The following is a 25,541-nucleotide window of genomic DNA, read 5'->3' as shown; positions in this document are numbered from 1 at the left end:
TGCAGGAGGTGAGTAAAGGGGTATAGACTTGAAATTTCTTGTAAAGAGAATGGCTCACCACCAAAAATATATTCTCTCTGACACATTTCTGAGAGACATGGAATGGCATTAGAAATTTCATGCAAAGGACATGGAGTTTTACAGGATTTAACAAATCAGGGAAGCTGGGAAGGATAGAACCAATGATTATATATTTATGCTATGCTTTGGAAAGCTCAAAGTGTTTGCATATATTTTACCTCATTCACTCTCATAAATCACCCTGTCAGTTAGGGAGGGTATTTATTATAACTAACAATTTACAATTGAGGAAAACCATAACTCAGAAAAGTAAAGTGTCTCGCAGCTTAAAAAACTAACATCCAGAACTTGAGCTCTGAACTCATGATACCAGAGTCCTTGCCATTATAGCTATGTGGTCTCAAACGATTGTTTATGCAGTAGTTTCAAAGAGTTCTCTTAAATAGATTATCTAGTACTTCTTTATTGGAACAAAACACAGAATCCTCAGATATTATGCCTAGAAGGGGACACTCTGGACAGAGATGCAGCTGACTGGACAACCTCAACTTTTTCCCAATAATCTTCCCTTTCTCTAGCATTCCCTCTCCCTCTCTGATGGCTACAGTCACAATCACAATTATCAAAAGCTCTATGCTGCACCAGAACTAAGAACAGTACCTGAATTGTGCTGCACTGAGAACGTTCAGTGGAAAGAAGACAAATGCAAAGCCTTGAATCAGGTTTCACATTATGTTTCTTACAGTTGATAGGCCTTCATAAGATACAGGAGGGGCTATTTCATGGCAAAGGAGAAAAGCAAAGGCCAGGCAAGTGGATTTCTGAGACCCTGCCTCTTCCTTAAGTTCAAATCCTCGCTGAATTTAAGAATTACCATTCCCTGTAAAATATCACATCCCTGCTCGGAAAATCAGAAAACTTTTATTAGTCATATGAAAGTTCCCTCAACTTTATCAGCTGATTGTACAATGACAGTGATACTCTGATACTTTCTTAATTTTCGATCTGCTTTTTGTCTTCCAAGCCTTTTGTAATATGTTGGCCAATGTCTAACTAGATTCATTTTGTTGCCTATCCTTAGAATATTCTTAAATTCTGTTGTGCTTGCAGTTTTTTTTTTCACTTTCAACTGTCATAGGTCTATGCTATACTTTTATTACTTTGTTTTATATTTATCCAATACCACTTTATCAGAAGGTTTGATTTAGAATCTTTATGAAGTATAGAAACATCAAAATAATAATTATGACAATAATAATTTAAGTTCGCATAATGTACAATTCTACATTTATTTCCATCTTTCTTGTCAGACAATAATTTAAAACATCGTTTAAAGGGTTGTTTTTAATAAACATTTAAAAAATAGTGATCACTTTAGCCCATCATGAATTCACTAAGAAATTTCATGACAAAGAACCTTAACATTTTAAAACATTTAATATGGCAACAACAATCTCATGAAAAAAATTCACCAAATGCCTTAGTGAAATGCAGATAAATCATATCAACACTGAGATCTAATGTCAGTTTCCTCCAAGGGTCTTTTTGGTCATCCCCATCCCTCACATGGGTATAATTAACTACTGTGTCCTTGTGTTCATCATACCATTTTAAAATACCTTTATAACAATATTTATATCATAATTATTTTTACAAATAGCAAAAATAGATAGACCAAGTAAATAATATCATTAAAATAAAAGTTAAGCTGGGTGTAGTGGCACAGGTTTATAATCCCAGCAATTTAGGAGACTGAGATCAGAGGATAGCAAATCCCAGGCAGCTCCAACAACTTAGCAAGGCCCCAAGCAACTTAGTGAGACCCTATCTCAAAATGAAAAAGTAAAAAGAATTGGGATGTTGCTCAGTGGTTAAGCACCCCTTGGTTCAATCCCCAGTATCAAAAAATTTAAAAAGTTAATTGTAATCCTACAAGAATTTGTTATTAGTTACCAGGTTCTAGGCAATGTAACATGGATACCATAATGATTTGTGTTTCCAAGGAGTGTTGTAAGACACATTCGTAAATATAATTATGATGCTAAACCATTGTGATAAAGGTGTTTTAAAATGCTATGAAGAACAGAGTACAGAGTGATTAATTATAGCCATGTGGGAGAAGGGGATGACCAAAAGGCCTCTGGAGGAAACTGATATTAGATCTCAGTGCTTATGGTTTATCTACATTTCAGTCACTTGGTGAATTTTTTCATGAGATTGTCATTGTACATTATAGAGGTATGTTTCAGGTGTTAGAACGTCTAATTGTATTTTTTTATACCCAACCTGTGTCTAAAATGATTTAAGTTTGCTGGTATAAAAAGGTAGATGGGGGTTGGGGATGTGGCTCAAGCAGTAACACGCTCGCATGGCATGCGTGGGGCGCTGGGTTTGATCCTCAGCACCACATACAAATAAAATAAAGATGTTGTGTCCACTGAAAACTGAAAAAATATATTAAAAAATTCTCTCTCTCTCTCCTTCTCTCTCTCTCTCTCTCTCTCTCTCTCTCTCTCTCTCTCTCTCTCTCTCTCTTCTCTCTCCTCTCTCTCTTTAAAAAAATAAAAAGGTAGATGGTTTTGCCCAAGAGGTAAAAATTGGTGTGAACCCATTTTGGAATATGACTTAGCTGATAGGTCTCAAGATCTTGACTCTGTCCTGTGAAATATTTTGATTCAATATTTGACGGAAGTGGACATCCATGGCATGCTAAGTGATGCCAAGGTGTTGTAATAAAGTTCTTAAAATATTTTTTCAGAACATATCAAAAATTTTAAACAAAATAAATTGACCTTGGAAGACAAAACCTAAAATAGCACCTATAAAAAAAAAAACAAACAAAAAAACACTGCAATCTGACCTGAGTGGCTCAACTAAAGAAACAACAGTGGCATCAAACTACTTTTAAAATAATTGAATCTTAGTCTATATTAAATATTGAGCAGTTGGAGTTAAGTCCTCTGCTAGATGCAAAAGATACCAGTGAATTCATTTGTCCTCATGGTGTTGACAATTAAGAAAACATAAATAGATATACACATACATAATTATAAAAGTTCTCTAATTGAGATTTTCACAAAATATTGAGAAAGTAAAAGAAATAATTCCTTGATTCTTCCAGGAGTGGAGGTGGGGGATGGGGGGTGAGCAGGGAAACCTTACAGAGGAAGTGGTGAGATTCATGAGGTGAGCAGAAAATTATGTGTACTTATGAAGAAGATTCTAAGACAGCCATGTGCACAAATGCAAAAATGGGGTAAAAATTTCTTTTTGTGTGTGTGCAGGAAACAAAAAGTATTCTGGTGTGACATCAGCTTTGTAGGGGACTGGAAGCTGGGAAAAGAGAATGAATAGGATTTATCTCTCTTATCATTCTTTATATCTTTGCTAATTTTATGATACTATATAATATTCTTTTGTGTTTATGTCTAAATTCCTTAGAATGTATGTACTGTACTTACCTTATATCTACGTAGATGTTTCCCTGATTATTTCCCATATTTTCTTCATTTTCCATTAATTCATTCAGTAACAATACACTGAGTGCCTTTCTGGGCACTGGGGTAAAAATGTGAATTACACAATTTCTATTCTCAAGAAACATACTATCTAGAGTATAAAATAGTGATAAAGTAATGATTATTCTAAAATAAGGGCAATGGAAATGGTATTCCACTTCTCCAGTGTTTCTTCATATTGGAGTTCTCCCCCATCTTTCGAATTTGTCTTCCTTTGCTCTTATACTGCCACCCTATGCCAAATGCTCTAGTTTGACCTCGGCAATGGACTCAGACTTATTGCTATTCTGAAAAAATGAGTGAAAGTGTCAACTGATGATTAAATTCATGACATGGAGTCAGACCATCTGGGATACCTTCCTAATGCCCTCACTTCCTGGCTGCTTACCCTTAGAAATTTATTACTCTATTTTTCTGTGCTTCAGATTGCTTTATTGTAAATTTTGCCTAATAAATAGTATCAGCATTTTTAAGATGTCATGAAAATTAAATAATACCTTCAAAATGCTTAGAATAGAATGTGATATTTATTTTCATTGTCACAGATGTTCATTCTTACTATGAAAATAGAAGAAGCATCAAAGAATTTTTTTAAAAGAAGTGATAGCATGGTTAAGCTTTTACAAGTAAAAAGGAATCAGCAAAATATTTTTAAAACAATTTTCTCTTTTTTTTTCTCTTTCCCTCCCTCCTTTATGCTTTACCCATACTCCATTTCTTGCTTCTGCTCAGGACTTTACACAATATTATTCACTCAGTGAAACCTTCCCTGACGCTTTCCACATCGCAAATGCCCATATTCTCTACTTTTTTCTTCTCTGCTGCTCTGAATACCATCTAACATACTTTATGTTCTCCTAAAATCATTTGTTTATAACCTATCTTTCCTATGAGAAAGTGAGTTCTATGGAGCAGAGATTTTTGTTTATTATCATTTTCAGTATCTAGAGCAGGACCTGGCTTACAGAAGATAATATTTATTATTATTATTAGTAGTAGTAGTAGTAGTAAGGGTTGAACTCAGGGGTACTCAACCACTGAGTCACATCCCAAGCCCTATTTTATATTTTATTTAGAAACAGGGTTTCACTGAGTTGCTAGGAGCCTTCCCATTGCTGAGGCTGGCTTTGAATTTGCAATCCTTCTGCCTTAGTCTCCTGAGCCTCTGGGATTACAGGCATGTGCCACCACACCAAGCTAATCAATATTTATTAAGAAATTAATATCTCATCTTAAGGATTGAATAGCAGGGCTTTCAGGCTGTTTGAGCTATTGTTTGGAAAAGAAGTAGGTTTTAGAAAGTAGATTCAGCTGGGCATGGAGGTGTATGCCTATGATCCCAGCAATTTAGCCAAGCCCTAAGCAAATTAGTGAGATGCTGTCTTAAAAATAACAAAAGGCTAGGGACATATCTCAATGATAAAGTGCTTCTGGGTTCAATCCCCTAGTACCAAAAAAGCAGCAGAAGAAAGAAAGGAGAGTCAGCCTTATCATCATCATGATAGTAACAATAATAATGGTTAGCATTTATTGAACATTTTTAATGCATCTTATAACATGCTAAATGCTTTTAGATTTATTCCCCCATTCAAGTTTTCAGGATCCCAATGTTGAAACTTAGTTATTAATACAATAACAAAATCTTCCATTTCTTTTTCATAGGATTTTATCTTATTAGTCACATTAGCATATTTGAGTTGGACTTTACTTACATATAAAATATGAACCTCAGATTTTCTTGAGAATCAAGACACAAATTAACCAAGAGTAGTAGATGAAAAGCTTCATACTCAACACATCTAGGTTCGGTCCATGGTTCTGGCACTGTCTCCTGTCTGTGTTCCCTTGGACCACATACAGTCACATGGAGAACATTAAGCCCAGAGATAAATATAAACCCATTTCTATGTCTTTCTGTTTAGACTGAAATTTTCTGAGCTTAATAATGGAAGTTCCTACAACATAGTGAAGTATTCCCAAGTATGGGCCTCCTCAGTTGGATCTATTCAGATCTTCTCTTTAGATATCATTTGATAATATCTGTTCATATTTATTGATTTTCTCCTTCCCACCCTTTTGCTTTGCAGAAAAGATGTCCTGACTGATCTCACCACCTTTCATTATGCATCAAGTCTCCTTTCTCCAGAAACACTTATCTGAGCTTTCTTAACACCGCTATCAAATAGAGATAGAAATAGGAACATAGCGTGAAGCTGGGACTTTGGACATTCTCCATTTGAAAAAAAAAAAAAGTCATGTGTAGCTATGCATAGTGCATCTCGTTAAGTCTGGAAAAAAATGAAATTCTACCAAAAATGTGTAATTCCAATGATCAAATTTTCTTTTTTACATATAGGAGAGAACAGATATTTGATCTCCAACAACTATAACATGAAATGCAGAGAATGAGGACACAGGAGCTTCCCTTTTTTATAGTATACCAGGGTAAAAATAACATGGAAAATTCTTCCTCTCTAGAGTTTAAATGCCCAGTGAAATCTTGGGCAGGAGAATGATGTGGGGAAATTGGACAACGGTCAGTGAGTTTGTTCTTGTGAGCTTCTCAACCCTTTCCTCTGAGCTACAGGCTCTACTGTTTCTCCTGTTTTTGGCCATTTACTTGATTACTCTAATGGGCAATGTCCTCATAATCCTGGTCACTACAGCTGACTCTGCCCTGCAAAGTCCTATGTACTTCTTCCTCAGAAACTTATCCTTCCTGGAGATAGGTTTCAACTTGGTCATTGTGCCCAAGATGTTGGGAACCCTGATCATCCAAGACACAACCATCTCCTTCCTTGGCTGTGCTACTCAGATGTATTTCTTCTTCTTCTTTGGGGCTGCTGAGTGCTGTCTCCTGGCCACAATGGCATATGACCGTTATGTGGCCATCTGTGACCCCTTGCGCTACCCAGTCATCATGAGCCGTAGGTCCTGTGCCCAGTTGGCAGCTGCCTCTTGGTTCTCAGGGTTTCCAGTGGCCACTGTCCAAACCACATGGATTTTCAGTTTCCCCTTTTGTGGTCCCAACAGAGTCAACCACTTCTTCTGTGACAGCCCTCCTGTCATTGCCCTGGTCTGTGCTGATACCTCTCTGTTTGAACTGGAGGCCCTGACAGCCACTGTCCTATTCATCCTCTTCCCTTTCTTGCTGATCCTGGGGTCCTATGTGCGCATCCTCTCCACCATCTTTAGGATGCCCTCAGCTGAGGGAAAACGCAAGGCCTTCTCCACCTGCTCCTCCCACCTGCTGGTTGTCTCCCTCTTCTACAGCACTGCAATCCTCACGTACTTCCGACCCCGATCTAACACCTCTCCTGAGAACAAGAAGCTGCTGTCACTTTCCTACACAGTGGTGACTCCCATGCTGAACCCCATCATCTACAGCTTAAGGAATAACGAAGTGAAGTCTGCACTGAAGCGGGTTGTCCGCAGGACCCTGGGCCCTCAGAAACTGTGACTGACAGATGGAAACTGTGACTGACAGATGGAAACTGAAGGGGTAGCATGTAGAGACAAAGGAAAGAGAATTGAATTCCTCAAGTGGGAATTCCTCTTCCCAGGAGACACAATGTGTGTGCCCACTGGGATTTGGGACTTTTGACCAGGATCCTCTTTTGAAAGGAAGGACATGAGCAATAAAATCAGTACAGCAGGCTCAGTATGCTGTGAGACTCTTCATAAATGAGGATCCTCTAAAGGCTGAATTTCTATTACAATACACCATTTTTTAATATTTTATCCATTTCATTTTATGATCTTGTACTTGACTTTTCTTCTATTTGCCCAAAAACCCTACCTGCATATTTCCAGGGAATTTTTATTTACAAAGTAATAAAAGTAGTTATACTAATGATAATAAATAACTGATTTTTCATTCTTTCACTCATTTTTTTTTTCCGACAGATTTTAAGTTTGCACCCAAAAATCCCCCCAGAAATGTTATTCAGCATTTTTCACATCAGGTCCTGTGTTGGCCCTGAAGACATGTTAGTGCGTAAAACAGATACATTTCTTGCCTCATGGGATTTATATTCTAGTGAGAATGAGAGACAATGAAAGGATGGTTAGAAGCCCCAGGGGTTTAGAATGTACACGTTTAGGTGGCTAGCACCTGAGGAGTTCTGCCTCTGCTACAGTGGCCTACGCTTATATGGTAAAAGACTCCGCACTGACAACAGCCTAAATCTCACATTAGCCACATGGGATATGAAAGCTGCTTGACATAAAGGGTAAAGAACTCCCCAGTCAAAGATAAGTAGAGAGAGATTATGGGAACAGGCTGTAAGGAACTGAAATGATTCTTTGTGTACTCAACTTTTTTTCTGTAATCTTAATGTGATTGGATGAAATCAATTGTCCTTTTCAAGCTGGCTTCTTATTTGGTTCAAGTAGTTTTTCCTAGTGAAGTAATATGACTCTGGACTCTCAGCAAACAGCAGCCTTGGGGTCCAGGCAATCTATCTGTGTGCAAACATATTCCTAATATTTCATTGATAATCATAAAGCTAAATAGTATTTGCCACACAAGCCTATCCCCCCACCTACTCTATAAATAACCCTACCTTTGTGTGCCATAAAGGACAAGGTGTCCTTTAGCTTTCTTGTAGCAAGGGCTCCCAAATGACAAACTTAACAGCAGGATAATAAATCATTTATTATAGCATATAAGGTGTTATATTAAATTTATACAACAATACATATATAAACAATACATACATAGACTATTTATGTTACATTGTAATTTAATGACAAGAATGTCAAAAAATATTACTGATCGGTTCAGTGGTCTGATTTGGACTGGACTGCACAAATGTTCAGGCCAATGTTTAGGGAACAAGGTTCTCAGTGAGCAACTCTTGACTTGGAGTCATGCCCAAAAGATATTTTATTACATGTAAAATTCTCAGTACAAGAGGGTCAAAATTTTATCACAAAGGTAAATCTTCCAAAGGACAAATGGTTGGACTGATGACAAATTAGGGATCAAAGGCAATCAAAGTGCTTAATATATGGCTAAAGAAGGGGTTACTATAACCAGGGTCTAGGCACCAGGTATGGCAAATGTTTTTGTAAATCCCTTTAAGGTAATACCAGACTTCCTATCCAGGTTGCCTTCTCTGGATTTAGGGTCTAATTTACAAGTTCTCCCAGTCAAGTAAACAAAAGAATTCTGAGAAGAAAATAAGGTGGGGAGACATCTGAAAAATATAGTCTATAATTTAAAAAATTATAGAGAACAATGATGACTGCCTCTCATACCTACTTCATACAACTGTATGTAATACTTCCCAATAGGAAAGTCCTTACAGAGACACTGCCCTAAAGACTTCAGGAGCAGAGATATGTCCTGACACTCCATCCACCTTATCTTGGAATCAAAGGGTCTCATCCCAGTAAAACTTGAACATCAAAACCTGTACCTTGGCAGATGCTCAAAATTTTTAAATGAAGATCAGTTTATATCAAATAATCCTCACTCACTATTGCCACCACTAAAACCTACGTCTACTGTGTTCCTACACGATGAGGCATAATTTACTGGGAGGCTGTTGTGAAGGCCTGGGGCAGTGACTCATTGAATTGAGAGACTAGACAACTTGAGACCAAATGAAGGCCCTGCTTTTGTTGGAGTCCCTCATGGTGGTGCTTTCACCCAAGGATTTGCCCCCACTCATACTGGACTCGCTGTTGCCGAAGCAGTTGATGGTGAAATTGTTCTGCTGCTTTTCACTGGCATCCACCATGGTCGATCCTGTGGAACAGGGACTCGCAAGGAGTCGCTGACTACTACTTAGGCCTGAGGGCTGGTGTAGGACTGTGCTGGAATGGGGTATATGTCCATGTGTTTCAGATCATTTGCTATCTTTTACGGATTGTTCCTTTGTTCTCTGGCTTCTAATTATAATACAATAGCAGAGGATCAAAAGGTAGATGGGGAATGCACTTAAAATGTTTCTCTCAGTGGCTTGCTCCCTCCATATCACATAGTCTCCAGCTCCTGCCTGGTCCACTCTGCATATAGCTTCCTTTCTGGGTCTTAATACCCTCCTCTTTGTCCTTTAGGCTTAGGGTTGATTATACCTCCTAGCACTTGCTATCCCCAAAATATGTCATTATTGATTGTAAGATTCCAAAACTCTGAATTCACCAATGTGAAAGTGTATCCTTGTAGATCTGATCTTCATGTCTCTTCAAAAAAAAAAAAAAAAAGTGTAAGATGGACAGCAGAGCTCATGTAGTCTGCTTCCTTGTACACGTGTTTTCCATTTCCTCAAGCACACATACAGATACAACATGTGCTAATACACAGCACCTAGCTCATGATAAGTGAAAAAGCAATGTTTGTTAAATGTTTATTATTTTATGATATAAAAAAATTCAGAAATACGCAATGATAGATCTGGAATAGACATCATGTTTTAAAAGATTTTACAAGGTCACAAGCAATTGTAGCACACACCTGTAATCCCAGCAGTTTGGGAGGTTGAGCCAGGAATATTGCAAATTCAAAGCCAGCCTCATCAATTTAGCAAGGCCCCCCAGCAATTCAGTGAGATTCTATCTCAAGATAAAAGATAAAAAGGCCTGGGGATGGGCTGGGATTGTAGCTCAGTTGGGAGAGCATTTGCCCAGCATGTGTGAGGCACTGTGTTAGATTCTCAGCCATCACATAAAAATAAATAAATAAAATAAAGGTATTGTGTATGTCTACAACTAAAATACATTTTTTAAAAAAGGCTGAGGATGTGGCTCAGTGGTAAAGTACCCCTGAGTTCAATCCCCTGTATAACCAAAAAAAAAAAAAAAAAAGATTTTACAAGGTCTATGAAATACTACTTTTTCTTAGAGGAATTCCTGTTATGTGTTAAAGGATGAACCACAAGGAAGCAGATCCTGCATCCTTTTGATCATGAAATATTATCCTTCTCCTTCTACAAAAGAACAGCTGCATAAATGATAGTGAATCCATGGTCAAGACCCGAGAATGAGAATTTTGCCATATTTAGATTTACAAGGAAGAGGACTACCTAGCAAGTCTTACTATGTAAGAGGTCAAAAGTGTCTGTAAGTCAGTGGGTGATTTCAAGCTGGCACCGGAAATTCCTTGTGGCTACTTTCCTCAGAGCTCCCTTCACATCCTTGTTTCTCAGGCTGTAGATGAGGGGATTAAGCATGGGGGTCACCATGGCATAGAAAACAGATACTAGTTTCTCTTGCTCTTTGGAAGACTTTGGTGTCATGTAGGTGACAATTGCTGACCCATAAAAAAGGGTGACCACCATGAGGTGGGAGCCACAGGTAGAAAATGCCTTGAGTCTTCCTGCAGCTGACTTCATCTTGACCACAGTCACAATGATGCGGCCATAGGATATAAGAACTAGGGAGACAGGTATGAGGAGAATCACAACCCCCATGAGGAAAATGGCCATCTGTGAAACACGAGTGTCTGTAGATGCCAGGATCAATAGTGCAGGGGCCTCACAAAAGAAATGAGCAATACTGTTCCTACCTTGGTAAGGTAGTCTTAGTGTGAAAGTAGTGTCCACCACAGAAACTAAAATGCCACTGGTCCATGATCCTGTGGCCAGTTGGAGACACACCCTCCAGGTCATGATGCTAGGGTAATGCAAAGGGTTGCAAATTGCTACATACCGATCATAAGACATCACCGCCAAAAGGGCACACTGTGTACACCCAAAAATGAGGAAGAGCAGAAGCTGAGCTGCACAACGTGTAAATGAAATTACCTTCTTTCTGGAAAGCAGGTGGACTAGGGCCTGAGGAACTATGTTGGTAGAGAAACAGAGGTCAGCCAGAGACAGGTTGCAGAGAAAAAAATACATGGGTGTGTGAAGCCGGGAGTCAACCTGAACAAGGGATATAAGAAGCAGATTTCCAAGCACAGTGACCAAATAAACACCCAGGAATAAGATGAAGAGCAACTGCTGGGTGAGGGGGTCATCAGAGAGTCCCAGAAGGAAAAATTCTGTCACTTGTGTCTGATTTATCTGCCTCATAGTCTGTCTCCCTTTTCAATAAGAAGTCACTATCTTGTAAACACAGTTGTGCATATCCAGGAATGACTCCAATCACAATAAGTCTTTTCAAAAATCCCCTTTACAAGACCTTTTACATGACGATCATGCTGCTTCAGTTTGAACACTTTCAGTGTTTCGGAATAATACTTCCTAAGATAGTGCTTTCATTTTTTGGTTTCAATTGGCAAGTGTAGAGTAGATCAGAAGAATCATCTTCCATGTTCTAAACATCACACTTTTAAGTTCAGCCATGTAATTTCCATGTCTATATCATTTTCATCTCTGGGTTCTTTAGAAGACATGACATAACATTTCATTCAGTAAGTGAATCCCATATGTCTAATGCTTCTTGTCACATTTCCTCCATCACATGATTTTGTTTTGCTTTGTTTTAGATATTTTGGACATGAAACTGATCTGGTTGTCTCTTTCCTGAAAGGACAGTTAAGAAGGTGTAAGAATTCAAAAAGAGCCAAAATACCTTATAGAATTCATGTATATCGTAGGGAAAATAACCTGCCTCGAAGGATCTGGGGACAACTCTGAATATCCCTTGGCAATTTTATCTCAACTTCCTCTGAGCTCTGCAATACAAATCTCAACTGCGAATGAGCTTCTAGAACAGAAGACACACTTGGCTGGTTTCCTACTTGACTCAAACAGGACTACTCTACCACCTCTGCCCAACACCTCTCACTGCCTTGCATTTTCGATTGTAAAACTCCTTGGAAAGCTGTCTATGCCATTTTTATGTCTGGGTCCTTTAGAAGACATGACATAGTACTTCATTCAGTAAATGATCATTAATTAAATGAAGTAAATAAAAATAATTTGATTGCATAATAAGCAGAATTGTTTAGAAGGCCTGCCAATTTCCCTGGAGAGACTTGAAAGATTTTGAGAGTAATTATAAAATTTCATGGAGCTCTTCTAAAAAGAAGGCAAATTTAAAGTGTAAAGTCTAGGGTATTATGCAAGGGTTGAGCTACTAATTCTCTACATGATAAAAGTGCCTCAAAACGGGGCTGGGGTTGTAGCTCAGTGGTAGAGCGCTTGCCTAGCATGTGTGAGACACTGGGTTCAATCCTCAGCACCACATATAAATAAATAAAATAAAGGTATAAAAATAGAACATTATTTTAAAAGAAAGTACTTCAAAATAAGGCTTTAAAGTGCATCAAAATAAATGTATTAATGATTGCCAAGGAAACCAGTAATATCAAAATACAGTTACCAAGATAAAAATGTGTATAGAGCCATACATGTGTTTTATTAACACACAATAATAGAGAAAATATGTGTCTTTAGTAACACATTAAATTTCTTAAATGTGGTACTGGGTCTAATAATCACCTTCATTTCAAAATAATTATGATATTAAATATTTGGAGATATCTTCAACAACTGCAATGTGATATGAAAATATTTCTGATTTCTGTTGCTGACAATGTCATAGCTATTTCTAAGACTAGGATGGCTTGGTTACCTGTGTTTAAACCAGAAGAAAATACTAATTTTCAGTTAGAAGAAAGTAAAAATATAGAAATAGCATTTCACATCCATATTGAAGGACACTCCAATTCCATTTGAGAAACCACTGGAGTACAGGAATTGTCTTTAAGAAAATAAAAAGGCAAAATTACACCTAATGCAATCTAGTAACAGAGTCTTAGCATCTGGACGGGTCTGTAAGTCAAAGGGATGAAAGACTTCAACTCATAATTGATCTTAAGATTGAAGTTGGCATGTATGACAGCAAATATAGAGAGAAATTGAGTCAAACTTCTTGGAAGCAACATAGTTAGCAGTCTAAGGTATGCAAAATGATGGAAAATAGAGCATGCATTCTTTCAAATAGAGCATGTATTCTTTCAAATACATTCTTTTTTTGTCATTTCACTCAGATATCAAGTTAATATTAGAACAAAGCACAAAATGTCTGGTGCATAAACCAGTTTCTTTTAAGATCCAGTATTCTACTTCTTACTTTGGACCACTTTTTGTACTTAGTACTCTACCTACTATAGATGATTTAACTTACCCAACAAAATCAAAAGTAATTTATAACCAGATTTGTAAAGGAAATAAAGTTTTGAATGTCAAACTGTCTGCATAACCAAATGCAAATGTGGAAGAGAAGTTGTATCCATAGGTGATAGTGAATCTGCCCTCAGAATTAAGAAGCTTCTGTAAGAAAATCATTTTTACCATTGGCCTTTCTGTCATTTTACTTTTTTCTTTTGCTAAATTTAACAGGAAATTGTGAGTTCATTTCTCTAAGGATAAAATGTGTCTCTGATATGAAACAGGATGAATGGGTGACAGAAACATGCATTTTTAAATCCAACGTGTATTTTAGGAAGAAGAAACTAAGTAAATCCATAGGGAACCAGGAGAAAATACCAAATTTCTCTTCAAATTCTCTTGATTCCAAGATCCTTTATGCTAAAATCACCTATCCTATATCTACCACATCCACTTACTATCTTCCAAACCAAGTTCAACATAGGAGTAAATCCCCTCGCTCTACTAATCTTACCAAGATTGTTCTCATATTCAGGGGATAAAAGGATCATTAGCATGCCAAAGCCAATAAACACACTCAACTGTTGACGGAGAAAGTGCTGCAGGTGCATTGGTTTCAGTGTGACCCAAGGAGCAACGGTGAGCATCTTGTCCTGAAGGCATAAAATACAGTAAAAATCTCCAAAGTCAAAACGAAGGGCAAGGCAGTAAGGGGAATCCCATATCTTCTGCATTCTTCTACTCCATTCAAAGGTTTTATCTTGCCTTCAGGATATACAGTACAACATATATCCTGTTCCACTTAAATGAGGTGAAGTGGGGATGGGGGACACTAGAAGCAGTCTCTAGAGCAGTGGAAGTACTCAGGAGAATTCTGAATCATTAGTGTGCATCTTGAGCTGTTTCCTCTCAAAATGCTCCCAGATGTTTACAAGGAGAACAAACACTAACAAGTAGATAGCACTCACATCTTGTTTATAAATCCTATCACCAGTTCTTCTTACAAGTCTTTGGGGAAAGGTCGCATTGTTGCAAAATATACTATATACTGTATACCTGATGCTCAGGTCTACCACATGTGCTTTGAATGATTTTGAGAAAGTTTGTTATTGGCAGAATGTGGAAATGATGTGCCCCAGATAACCCTAATTAGATGAGTGTGATTAACATGAAGTTTGCACATAGAAAGAGCTCAACAAATATTACTTCTAATTATTATAAGTAGGGGTAAGGGATTGAGATTATGGATAGTGTCTGAGTTTTAGCACATACCATATGTGACACTGTTCAAGAAATTTATTATACATTTGTAGAATCCTCAAATGTCTGGGTGAGAGGCTGAAAAAGCAAACACAACAAAATTTTTTAAAAAAGCTAAGCGAATACTACTTGCTGAATTGGATGTAGGTGAGGGAAGTAGAGATCAGAAGAGAACTTCTGGCAAAACCCTTCTTTCAGTCACAGCTCCTAAACGACTATAAAAGCAAACTGAACATCAATGAGCATTCGCAAAACCTGAAGGAATAGGATATTCTTTTAAGCCAAATTAGTTAATTATGAGGTTAAACTCTTTATATCTCTATAATTTTCTGTCCAATTATTTTAAAATTATTTTAAAATTACATATGTTCATCAAAATACATATGTAAATCATGCTTAGTAAACTTTAATTTTGCAATATTATATTTTGAAATAATTTTGGATTTTTCAGAGAAGTTAAAAGAAGAACACAAAGAACTCTCGTGCCTCCCTTACAGGATTCTCCAATTATTATTATTTTACCACATTTTCTTTATCATTTGTCTCTATTTATATACATAGTATTTTAATATCTTGATAGTAAGCTATAGACATAATGCTCAGAATACGTAAAGAGATCCTACATGTTAATAAGAAAAGCCGGAAATTTCCAGTTTTTAACTGAGCCAAAAACTTGAACATCAACTTTCAATATTTAGATAATAGGCATATGAAAAAGTATACAACATAATTAGCCACAGGGTATATAAATTAAAAACACAGTGAACTTCCATTTACCCTCATCAAAATGGATAAAATGAATGAGAATACAGAGCAATTTTTACTGCTTATGGGAGCATAAATTGGTACAATCAACTTGAAAACTCCATTTGGCAGTATCCTTAAACATGAAAGAGTAAGGAAGAAAGAAGGAGCAAGGGAAGGAAGGAGGGAAAAGGAAAGAAGGAAGGAGGAAACAAATGTGGTAAGGATGTGAAGAAACTGGAGCCCCTCCCCATATACATATATATTGCTGCTGTGAATGTAAAAGGGTGCAGATTCTGTGGAAAACAGTGTGATTCAATAAGTTAAGCATACAATTACCATATGTCTCAGCAATTCCACTCCTAGGTGTACACTAACGAAAACTGAAAATAAGTGTCCAAATAAATGCTAGCACACAAATGTTCATAGCAGCAGCACTACTCAAAATAGGCTAAAAATGGAGATGACTCAAATATTTATCAACTATGAATGAACAAGAAAAATGAGGCTTATCCATACAAAAGAGTAATCCTCAGCCATAAAGGGAACAAAATGTCTATACACGCTATAACATAGAAGAACCCTGAAAACATTACACTGGTCAGAAGAAACAAGACACAAAGGTCACATATCACATGATTCCATTTATATGAAATACTTAGAACAGGCAAAGACACAGACACAGAAAGCAAATTAGTGTAGAGAGAGGGATGAATGGGGAGTGACTTCTTAGTGGTGGAAAATGCGTTCTTGAATTAGATAGTAGTGATGGTTGAACCACATCATGAATGCACTAAATGTCACTGAATTGTACACTTTAAAATGGTTAAAAAGCTATTTTTATATTTTTATCAAAATAAAAACAATGAATTAAAATTAAAAAGACACACAAAATGATATAAATGCCAGGGACCAAACTTATTTACTAAACTGCAGGACAAAGATATTCTGAAGAGCGTTTTTGTTCTTTAAATAATACCGATGAAACCCATTACCTTTCTTGCAAATTATATGTAATAGTTTTTCTCTTCTGATGCATTATTTCAGGATAAAAAATAAAGCCACCAGTTTGGTTTTAAAATGATGTTTTTAAGGAGAGGAAATGCAAATAAAATTTGGAGTATTACAGAAATAATTAGATAAAATGATTTATTAAATGAAAGATTATCATAAACAACTAAGTTTGAATAAATTTTAAAACAAAGAAGGTAAGTAAATTTATAGAAAAACATAAAATGCAAAATCAGTGCAGAAAATAATTGATACAACTTCAGGAGAAGTTGAAATGATAGACATCACTGAAAATGAAGCTGTAAGATCTTCCTGCCACTTTACAGCATATTCCAGATCTAGGTAGTTTTATAATTGAGTTCCACCAGACTTTCATGAAATAGTACCTTATTTTCTTTATACATTTTTTTCTTAAAAAAGTTGGAAAAATTAGGTTGTGCTTCCTGGCTTATTTTATGAGTCTTGTGAAAATGTGACAAATAAAAAACTACATAATCGTGTGTGAAAAAAGGAAAATAAAGATTTATTTCACTGATGAAAATAAATGTAAAACTCCTAGCCAAAATTAAGCCTGACTGAATCTAAAAATATGCTTAAAATGATACAGCATAATTAAATATTGTTTGTCTCTGGGATGCAGAGACAAGCAATATTAGGAACCCCACAAAGAATCCACAAATTATACTTACAGATAAAAATCAAATTATCTAGGGAGAGGGCATGGGGCAGGAAAAATGATGGAATGAGATGGGCTTCATTCCCCTAGGTACAGGTATGACTTCACATATGGTGTGACACTATATTGTGTCAACCAGAGAAATGAAAAGTTGTGCTGAAATTGTGTACAATAAATCAAATGCATTCAGCTGTCATATATATATATAATAAAAAATTAATAAAAAATTTAAAAATGAAATTATCTCAGTGACAAAGGAAAAAAACTATTAAAGATACATATTTTTAAATGTTTTTAGAATATTGATAGAATAAAAATTAGTTATACACCAAACCCTGATCATAATATTTTATTTAATAAAGAAATTTTAGATGCATTCTCTAGTATCATGAATAAGACAAGTATGCAGCTATCACTATTACCTTTTAGCATAGTACTGAGAATCATTTTTTTAAAATCCTGGAAAAAATAAAGATTAGAAGTGGAAGAATTGGAAGAGAATCAATAAAACTGTGTCATTTGCTGATCACATTTGCTGATTACTAAATTAGAAGGAAAAAAAAACCCTAGGAGGAAAAAAAACCTCACAATAAACAAACTGTAAGAAGTTGAAAGAAAGATTTTCAACTTTCCTAGAAAGGAGCTAAAAAAAGTTTTCCAGTTGGTTATTATTGGTAGAAGAATTAGCAATTAATAATAGCAAAATAATAAAAAAAATTACAAAGTATATAGAAGCCATTTAAAGAAAGTGCAAGACCACCATGGAGAGCCAAATGGTTCTGGCAAAAACATAGACAACAATCTGAATAAATGGGGAGATATATCATACCTTCAATCAGATGACATAATATTGCAGATATATTATTTCTCCCCAAATTGCTATATAAATTGAGTGCAATACAAATAACAATTCCAGGTGGATTTCTTAGGTAGCTCAATAGATTTACTCACAAATTTATGTGGAGAGCCCTCAGTGGTTGTGCATGCCTGTAATCCTAGGGGCTGGGGAGCTGAGGAAGGAGGATGGTGAGTTCAAAGCAGCTTCATCAACTTAGCAAAGCCCTAGACAACTCAGAGAGACCCTGTCTCTAAATAAAATATAAAAAAGGGCTGTGGATATGGCTCAGTGGTTAAGTGCTCCTGGGTTCAATCCTGGGTACCCCTACCCCAAATGTGGAAAAATAGTAATCCACAATGAGAATATTAAAAGGGTTTAGGAAAGAATTTTCTAATAGATATCAAGACATATTGCCTAGAAGCAAACATAAAAGCCAGATGGTAGTGGTATAAAAAAGATTAGTGAACAAATAGAACAGAATAAAAAACTCATAGTTAGACCCATGTAAAAATTTAAAGTACAATAAAATTAATTTAAAAAATCTTTAGGGAATGGACAAATAGTTTAGTAAATAATGTCAGTAAAATGAGCTTTCTACATTATTTCTTAATATACATTAAGAAATGTACATTTCTACATTATTTCTTAAAAAACTGGGTTCTATCTAAAATACCACATTAATGTAAACACTAAATGGGCTAAATACTGAAAAGTCAAAGTAAAACAATGGTGTTTCAGGAGAAAATGCAGGAGAACATCATTCAGACCCACAGTGAGTAATTTCCAAAGCACAAAGAAAAATGTGATGATTTGATTTCATCAAAATGTGGTAACTGGGGCTGCAGCTGTAGTTCAGTGGCAGAGTGCTTGCTAGCATGTGTGAGGCACTGGGTTTAATCCTCAGCACCACATAAAAATAAACAAATAAAATAAAGGCATTCATTCTGTCCATCTAAAACAACAGAAAATTTTTTTTAAATCTGGTAACTGTCTTCAATGAATGATATCAGAGTTAAAAGACAGATGAAAGAATAGATAAGATACTTGCACTACATAAAATCAATAAGAAAGAAGAACTTAACAAGGGGAAATCACAATACATTTCTAAAAATCAACAACAAAAGAAACTCCAAAGAGGAAAAAGAAGAGATCATAAAAACTTAACAAACAGATAACTTCAGAGGACTATGAGAATATAAAGCAATACTCAAAGCCATTAGTAATTAAATGCAAGCAAATTAAAGCAACAAAATACACCTAGTTATCCCTATTAGACATGCAGAAATTTGGAAGTCATATATGTAAAGTATTGACCAAAAAGTAGAAAACAATACTCATTTAGAGTTGGAAAAAAGGTAGAGAGGTACAGCCATTTTATGAAGGAATCTGTCATTGCTTAATACCTTATGCTTATGAATAATGATCTGATGTAGCCAATTGCTATTAAATATAGAGCTCCAAAATTAACACACACACTGACACACACACACACACACACACACAAGCTCACATATACACACACATCTATGTTATATTCCTGCAATGTTTACTTTTCTGTTCTTTGCTTTCGTGAGGTATTGTATAATTTGGATATCTCTCACAGGGAGAGAAGATAAATGAAATGTGACAAATATACAACAAGGAATATTTCACAACAGTTAGAAGAAAGAGATGCAGCACCTTGAATGATCTTTTTATTTATTTATTTTTCTTAGTCATTATAGTCATACATAATAGTGGGCTTCATTTTGACAATTTCATAAATGCATGTAACATAATTTGCTCCATTTTAATCCTTGGTGTTATATCCCCTCTCGCCCTGATCATCTCCCTCTATTGTATTGGTCTTCTGTGTATTAATTTTTTATTTGGTACATTATCATTATACATAAAAGTGGAATTCACTGTAATATATTTATACTTCTACATAGTATAGGTTGGTCAACTTCATCCCACAGTTCCTTCCCTTTCCTCCCTCTCACCCTCAATCCCCTTCCTCTATAAAGTTGTCTTTTTTTTTTTTTTTTTTGGTACTGGTAAGTGCTCTACCCAGCCCTGCAACTTGAATGATCTTAAACATCTAGAGTTGAGTGGAAAAGAAACAAAGAATTATATAACAAAAATTATATAAATTAAGAATACAACAACAAAACAAAAATTATTTTTTCAAGAACAAAATGTATGCATTAGACTACAGGTCAGTGGGAATGAGGTATGGGTATAAATTAAGCAAGCAATAAATAAAACAAGTGAATAAATTAAAAAAATAAATAGAGAAACTTTGAAATCTCTATAGTCACATTCCATATACTAAGGACTATAATTAAATTCTCTGTACCTGAGAATCAAATAATAATTTTTAAAAGAAGAAATTAAGATTGCATGGCCCTTGTACAGAAATATAAAGCCAGAAAAGGAAAAGACTCAATAATACAAAAATTGACCACATTCAGCAAAAATTTAGTATTTTGTGAAAAAGACTTTTTAGATTGATGGTAAATTTTTCCCATAAATGATGCTAACTGACCACTTGAAAGAGGAGAAAAAAAACTTAGGTGGATCCCTTCCTCCCTACTTCATGCCTTGTATCAAAATAAATTCTAAATGTATGAAGATGTAAATTAAGCCGTACATACAAGCAAATTACAAAAGTCTTAAAAGAAAAATTGGATGCCTTTTAAAAAGCATAACTTTAAACAATGAAGTGTTTTCAAAAAATCAACATAAAAATCCAAAGTCATGAGAGAAAAGACTGATTTGCCTAGATTTAAGTATAAAACACACACATGATAGGAATATACATTTATTTAAAAAGTCAACTGGGAAGCAAAAAAGACTTATTCCCAAGGCAAAATCAAAGAGCCAATTTTTATAATATTGAAGTTTTTCACAGGCCAATAAAAGAAACTTAGCAAAGGAAATAGTCACTTCATAGAAAAAAGAAATAAAAATTATCAATAAACAGATACAACCATACTCATCCTCAAGTATAATTGAAATGTTGCATAATAAAATAACAATGAAGGCTGGAAATATACATCAGTTAGTTGGTAGGACACTTCCCTACCAAGCATAAGGCCCTGCATTCAATCCCCAGCACCACAAAAAACTAAATAAATAAAATTAATTTTTTGTGATATAATTTTTTACCTAAGATATTAGAAAGGGTGAAAAAAAAGTTAAGAGTTTGAAATTAGCAAGTGTTAGTGAAGGTGTTACTAAATAGGAACTCTCATGCAATTTTGATGTCAGTGTACATTAATACAACTTTTTACATGGTAGTTGACTGTATCAATATTTAAAAATGAACATACCTTTAGACTTAATAATTAAGCCTCAGGAAACTTTTCCTTCAAATATACCTGTCAAAGGAAAAAAGATATGTGTTCAAAAATGTTCACTGTGGCCGTTTTAGCACTTAAAGATTGGACATAATCTGTCCTTTAATCTGGGTATTGTTAAATAAATCACGCCATATTTACAGCATGGAACATGATTCATGTATTTTAATAAATTAGATTATTAAACCCAAATTAAACTACAAATAATATATAAATCAAGGGCCAAAACAAAAATATTCAAATTAATAGCATTCACTAATATGATGGATGTTTTGCTAAAGCTAAATTGCCACTAACAACTTCAGAGGATTTTTTTGAATCTCACAAATATTTTTTTGCTTTGTTTGTTTTTCTGTTATTTTGGTAGTAAGTATTGAATCCAGGAGCACTTAACTACTGAGCCACATCCCCAGCCCACCCCACCCCCCGCCTTTTTTTTTTTTTTTTTTTTTTTTGAGACAGTGTCTTCTAAGTTTCTGAGGCTGGCTTTGAACATGTGATCCTCCTATCTCAACAAGCTGGAATTACAAGAGTGCCACTATGTCCAGATAAATCTCACAAGGTTTTACACCATCTGATAACTCAATTCTTCCACCATTTTTCTCTTACATTTTTTTTTTACCTTCAAATGTAACCCATTGGTATAAATAAACGTGGCCCCTTAGACAAGTAGCCACTTTCCTGCCTCTGCACCTTGTCTCTGTGTCTCCTCTGATTATTATTCCTTACACTCATGTTGATGTTGAGATGGAGTTAACCAAACTGAACCCTACTACTTCAGGAGACTACACAGCACCCCCCAAAAAATCATAAAATGAAAGTACAAATTCTGAAATTAAGTTGTGTTACTCATTGAGGAAAGTCAACACACAATTGATCCAATGTATGCTCATTTCATTTGAATTTAGTTACCAAATGAACAAATAAGAAGTTGATGACTTGTAGGCCCTGAGCATGTATCTGTTGATGCCATTTTGAACAACATTCGTATAAGATTTGAAAAAGGGGTGAGTATGATTTGGCAACTTTAATCTGTGCTTTCAAGTATAGTATATATTATCCCTGGGTGTCTCAGAGGATTGGAAGGTTAACAAAGTTGAGAGCTCCAGGGAATGCCCTGTTTACATAACTCCATGGACCTCACCTTTAGATATTTGCACAAATGAAAATATTCTGTCAGAAAGGGGACCTAGGAGACTTGAGTTTGTCCCTTGAGTCAAGCAAAGCAGTCTTTGATGGATGAAATTGTATTCCTTGTCTTGTTCTTGATTTTAGAGAAAATGCTTTCAGTTTTTCTCCATTTAGAATAATGTTGGCCTTGGCAACCCCAAAAAACCAAAGGCCAGATGTTTTCTCTGATATGCGGATGCTAATTCACAATGGGCGGGCAGTAAGAATAGAGGTAATTTGGACTAGACTGAGGGGAGTGAAGGAGGGGAGGGCGTGTGGGGGTAGGAATGATAGTAGAATGAACTGGACATTATTATACCCTATGTGTGTATGTGATTATATGACCTCTGTAACTCTACACCATGTACAACCAGACAAATGAAGTTATACTCCATTTATATATGATGTGTCAAAATGCATTCTACAGTCATTTATAACTAATTAAAACAAAAATATATATCATATATTATATATATATAAAGAAATATATATGAAGAAAAAAAAGAATAATGTTGGCTTTGGGTTTGTCATATATAGCCTGTGTAATGTTGAGGTAAGTTCCTTCTATCCCTAGTTTTTATAGTGTTTTAAACATGAATGGGTGCTATACTTTGTAAAATGCTTTTGCTTTATCTATTGATATAATCATGTGATTCTTTAGTCTATTTATGTAGTGAATTACGTTTAGTGATTTCCAATCTTGCATCCCTGGGATGAAACCCACTTGAACATGGTGCACTATCTTTTTAATGAGTTTTTGTATGCAGTTTGTCAATTCTTTCTTAAGAATTTTTGCATCTACGTGTATCAAGTATATTGGTCTGAAGTTTTCTTTCCTTGACATGTCTTTGTCTGGTTTTAGTATCAGATTGATACTGACCTTGTAGAATGAGTTTGACAGAGTTCCCTCATAATTTCACTTGATTTCATCTTTGACTTATGGATTAATTAGAGGTGTGTTAACTTCCAAATACTTGTAGATATTCCAGATTTTTGTTATTAACTTGTAATTTAATTCTGCTGTGGTCAAGTGATATCTCCTACATGATTTCAACCCTGTGTTATTGGGACTAATTTATTACCTGACAGATATAGTCTACCAGGTGAATATTCATTTTGTATTTGAAAGAATTTATTCTTTGTACTTTTGGGGTAGAGTACTCTGTAAGCATTCATTAGGTCAAGTTGATCCCACGTTCTTTATATCCTCACTGATTCTCTATTTGTTCAACAGTAATATTGTTGCAATATTTATATCTGTGGATTTACTAATTATCCTTTTAATTTGATCAGTTTTTTCTTTCTGTATTTTGAAGCAGCATATTAAGTGCCCTCATTTTAAGTATGTTTTTGTCTTTGTGATGAATGATATTTTTATTACACAAAACTATGTTCTTTATTTCTACAAATACTCCTTCTTATATATAAAAGTTTACTTTGTCTCACATTACTACAGTCCCTTCTAGTTTTCTTATGACTAGTGTTTATCCAGTATATCATTTTTCATCTTTTTACTTGAACGCAACTGTGTTTTTATATTTAAAGTGTATCTCTTACAGATAAAATATTGTTAGAGCTTCTCTTTTTGTCCACTCTGACAATCTCTGCCTTTTCATTAGAATGTTTAGTCCATTTACTTTACTTGGCATTATGAGTAGAATAAGATTAAAGTCTACCTTTTCTTTACTTTCTGTTTTCTCCATACACTCTTCCTCTTTGTCCTCCTTTCATGCCCTCTTATTTTTATTTTTTATTTGATTAATTATAATTCATTTTATATTTTTGTGATTTTTCTGGAAATCATAAAGTGCACCCTTAGCTCATCACAGTGTACTCTCTTTTTTTTTGTATTTTTTATTTGTTCTTTTAGTTGTATATGACAGCAGAATATATTTTGACATATCATACATACATGGAGTATAATTTCCCATTTTGGGGGTTGTACATGATGTGGAGTTACACTGGTCGTGTATTCATATATGAACATAGGAAAGTTATGTCCAATTCATTCTATTGTCTTTCCCATTCTCATACCCACTCCGTTTTCCCCATTCCCCCCTGTTCACTCCAGTGAATCCACTCCTCCCCTCCCCAGCCCTGTCTCTTGTGAGTCATTATCCACATATCAGAGAGAACATTCATCCTTTGGTTTTGGAGGATTGGTTTTTTCACTTAGCATAATATTCTCCAGATCCACCCATTTGTCTGCAAATGCCATAATTTCATTCTTCTTTATGGCTGAGTAATATTCCATTGTCTATATATACCATAGTTTCTTTGTGCACTCATCTATTGAAGGGAACTTAGTTTGGTTCCATAGTTTAGCCATTGTTAATTGTGCTGCTATAAATATTGATGTGGCCACATCACTATAGTATACTAATTTTAAGTCCTTTGGGTATATGCAGAGGAGTGGGATAACTGGGTCAAAAGTGGTTACATTCCAAGTTTTCTGAGGAATCTCCATACTGCTTTCCAAAGTGGTTGCACCAATTTGCAGTCCCACCAGCAATATGTGAGTATACCTTGTTCCCCATATCCATGCAGACATTTCTTGTTACTTGTACTTTTGATAATAGCTATTCTGACTAGAGTGAGACAAAATCTTAAAGTAGTTTTAGTTTGCATTTCTCCAGTTGCTAGTGATGTTGAACATATTTTCATATATTTATTGACCATTCTCATTTCTTCTGTGAAATGTCTGTTCAATTCCTTTGCTCATTTATCGATTGGATTATTTATTTATTTATTTTATTTGGTAATAAGTTTTTTGAGTTCCTTATATATCCTGGAGTATAATGCTCTATCAAAAGTGCAGGTGGCAAAGTTCTTCCCCCATTCTGTAGGATTTCTCTTCATGTTCTTGATAGTTTCCTTTGCTGTGAAGAAGATTTT

At 35.3% G+C, this 25,541-nt stretch overlaps 2 protein-coding genes across 2 annotated transcripts; one reads left to right on the top strand and one right to left on the bottom strand.

The window, feature by feature from the left end:
• The first annotated feature begins 6,051 nt into the window (after window positions 1-6,051).
• On the top strand, window positions 6,052-6,999 carry Or10a4 (olfactory receptor family 10 subfamily A member 4). The gene has a single exon (XM_005341069.3). It carries the CDS (start codon window positions 6,052-6,054, stop codon window positions 6,997-6,999), a length of 948 nt encoding a protein of 315 aa, XP_005341126.1.
• A 3,613-nt stretch (window positions 7,000-10,612) lies between these two features.
• Or2d2 (olfactory receptor family 2 subfamily D member 2) lies at window positions 10,613-11,560 on the bottom strand. Its single transcript, XM_005341070.3, has one exon. The coding sequence runs from the start codon at window positions 11,558-11,560 to the stop codon at window positions 10,613-10,615; it is 948 nt and encodes a 315-aa protein (XP_005341127.2).
• Window positions 11,561-25,541: the final 13,981 nt, after the last annotated feature.

The sequence above is a fragment of the Ictidomys tridecemlineatus genome, chromosome 4 (genome assembly GCF_052094955.1).
Source record: "Ictidomys tridecemlineatus isolate mIctTri1 chromosome 4, mIctTri1.hap1, whole genome shotgun sequence".
Taxonomy (NCBI): Eukaryota; Metazoa; Chordata; class Mammalia; order Rodentia; family Sciuridae; genus Ictidomys; species Ictidomys tridecemlineatus.
The sequence above is the reverse complement of the archived record's forward strand: the minus strand, read 5'-3'. Positions and strand labels throughout refer to the sequence as shown.

Excerpts from the sequence above, each read along its gene's own strand:
- Or10a4 (XM_005341069.3), top strand. The coding sequence starts at position 6,052 with ATGATGTGGGGAAATTGGACAACGGTCAGTGAGTTTGTTCTTGTGAGC.
- Or2d2 (XM_005341070.3), bottom strand. The coding sequence starts at position 11,560 with ATGAGGCAGATAAATCAGACACAAGTGACAGAATTTTTCCTTCTGGGA.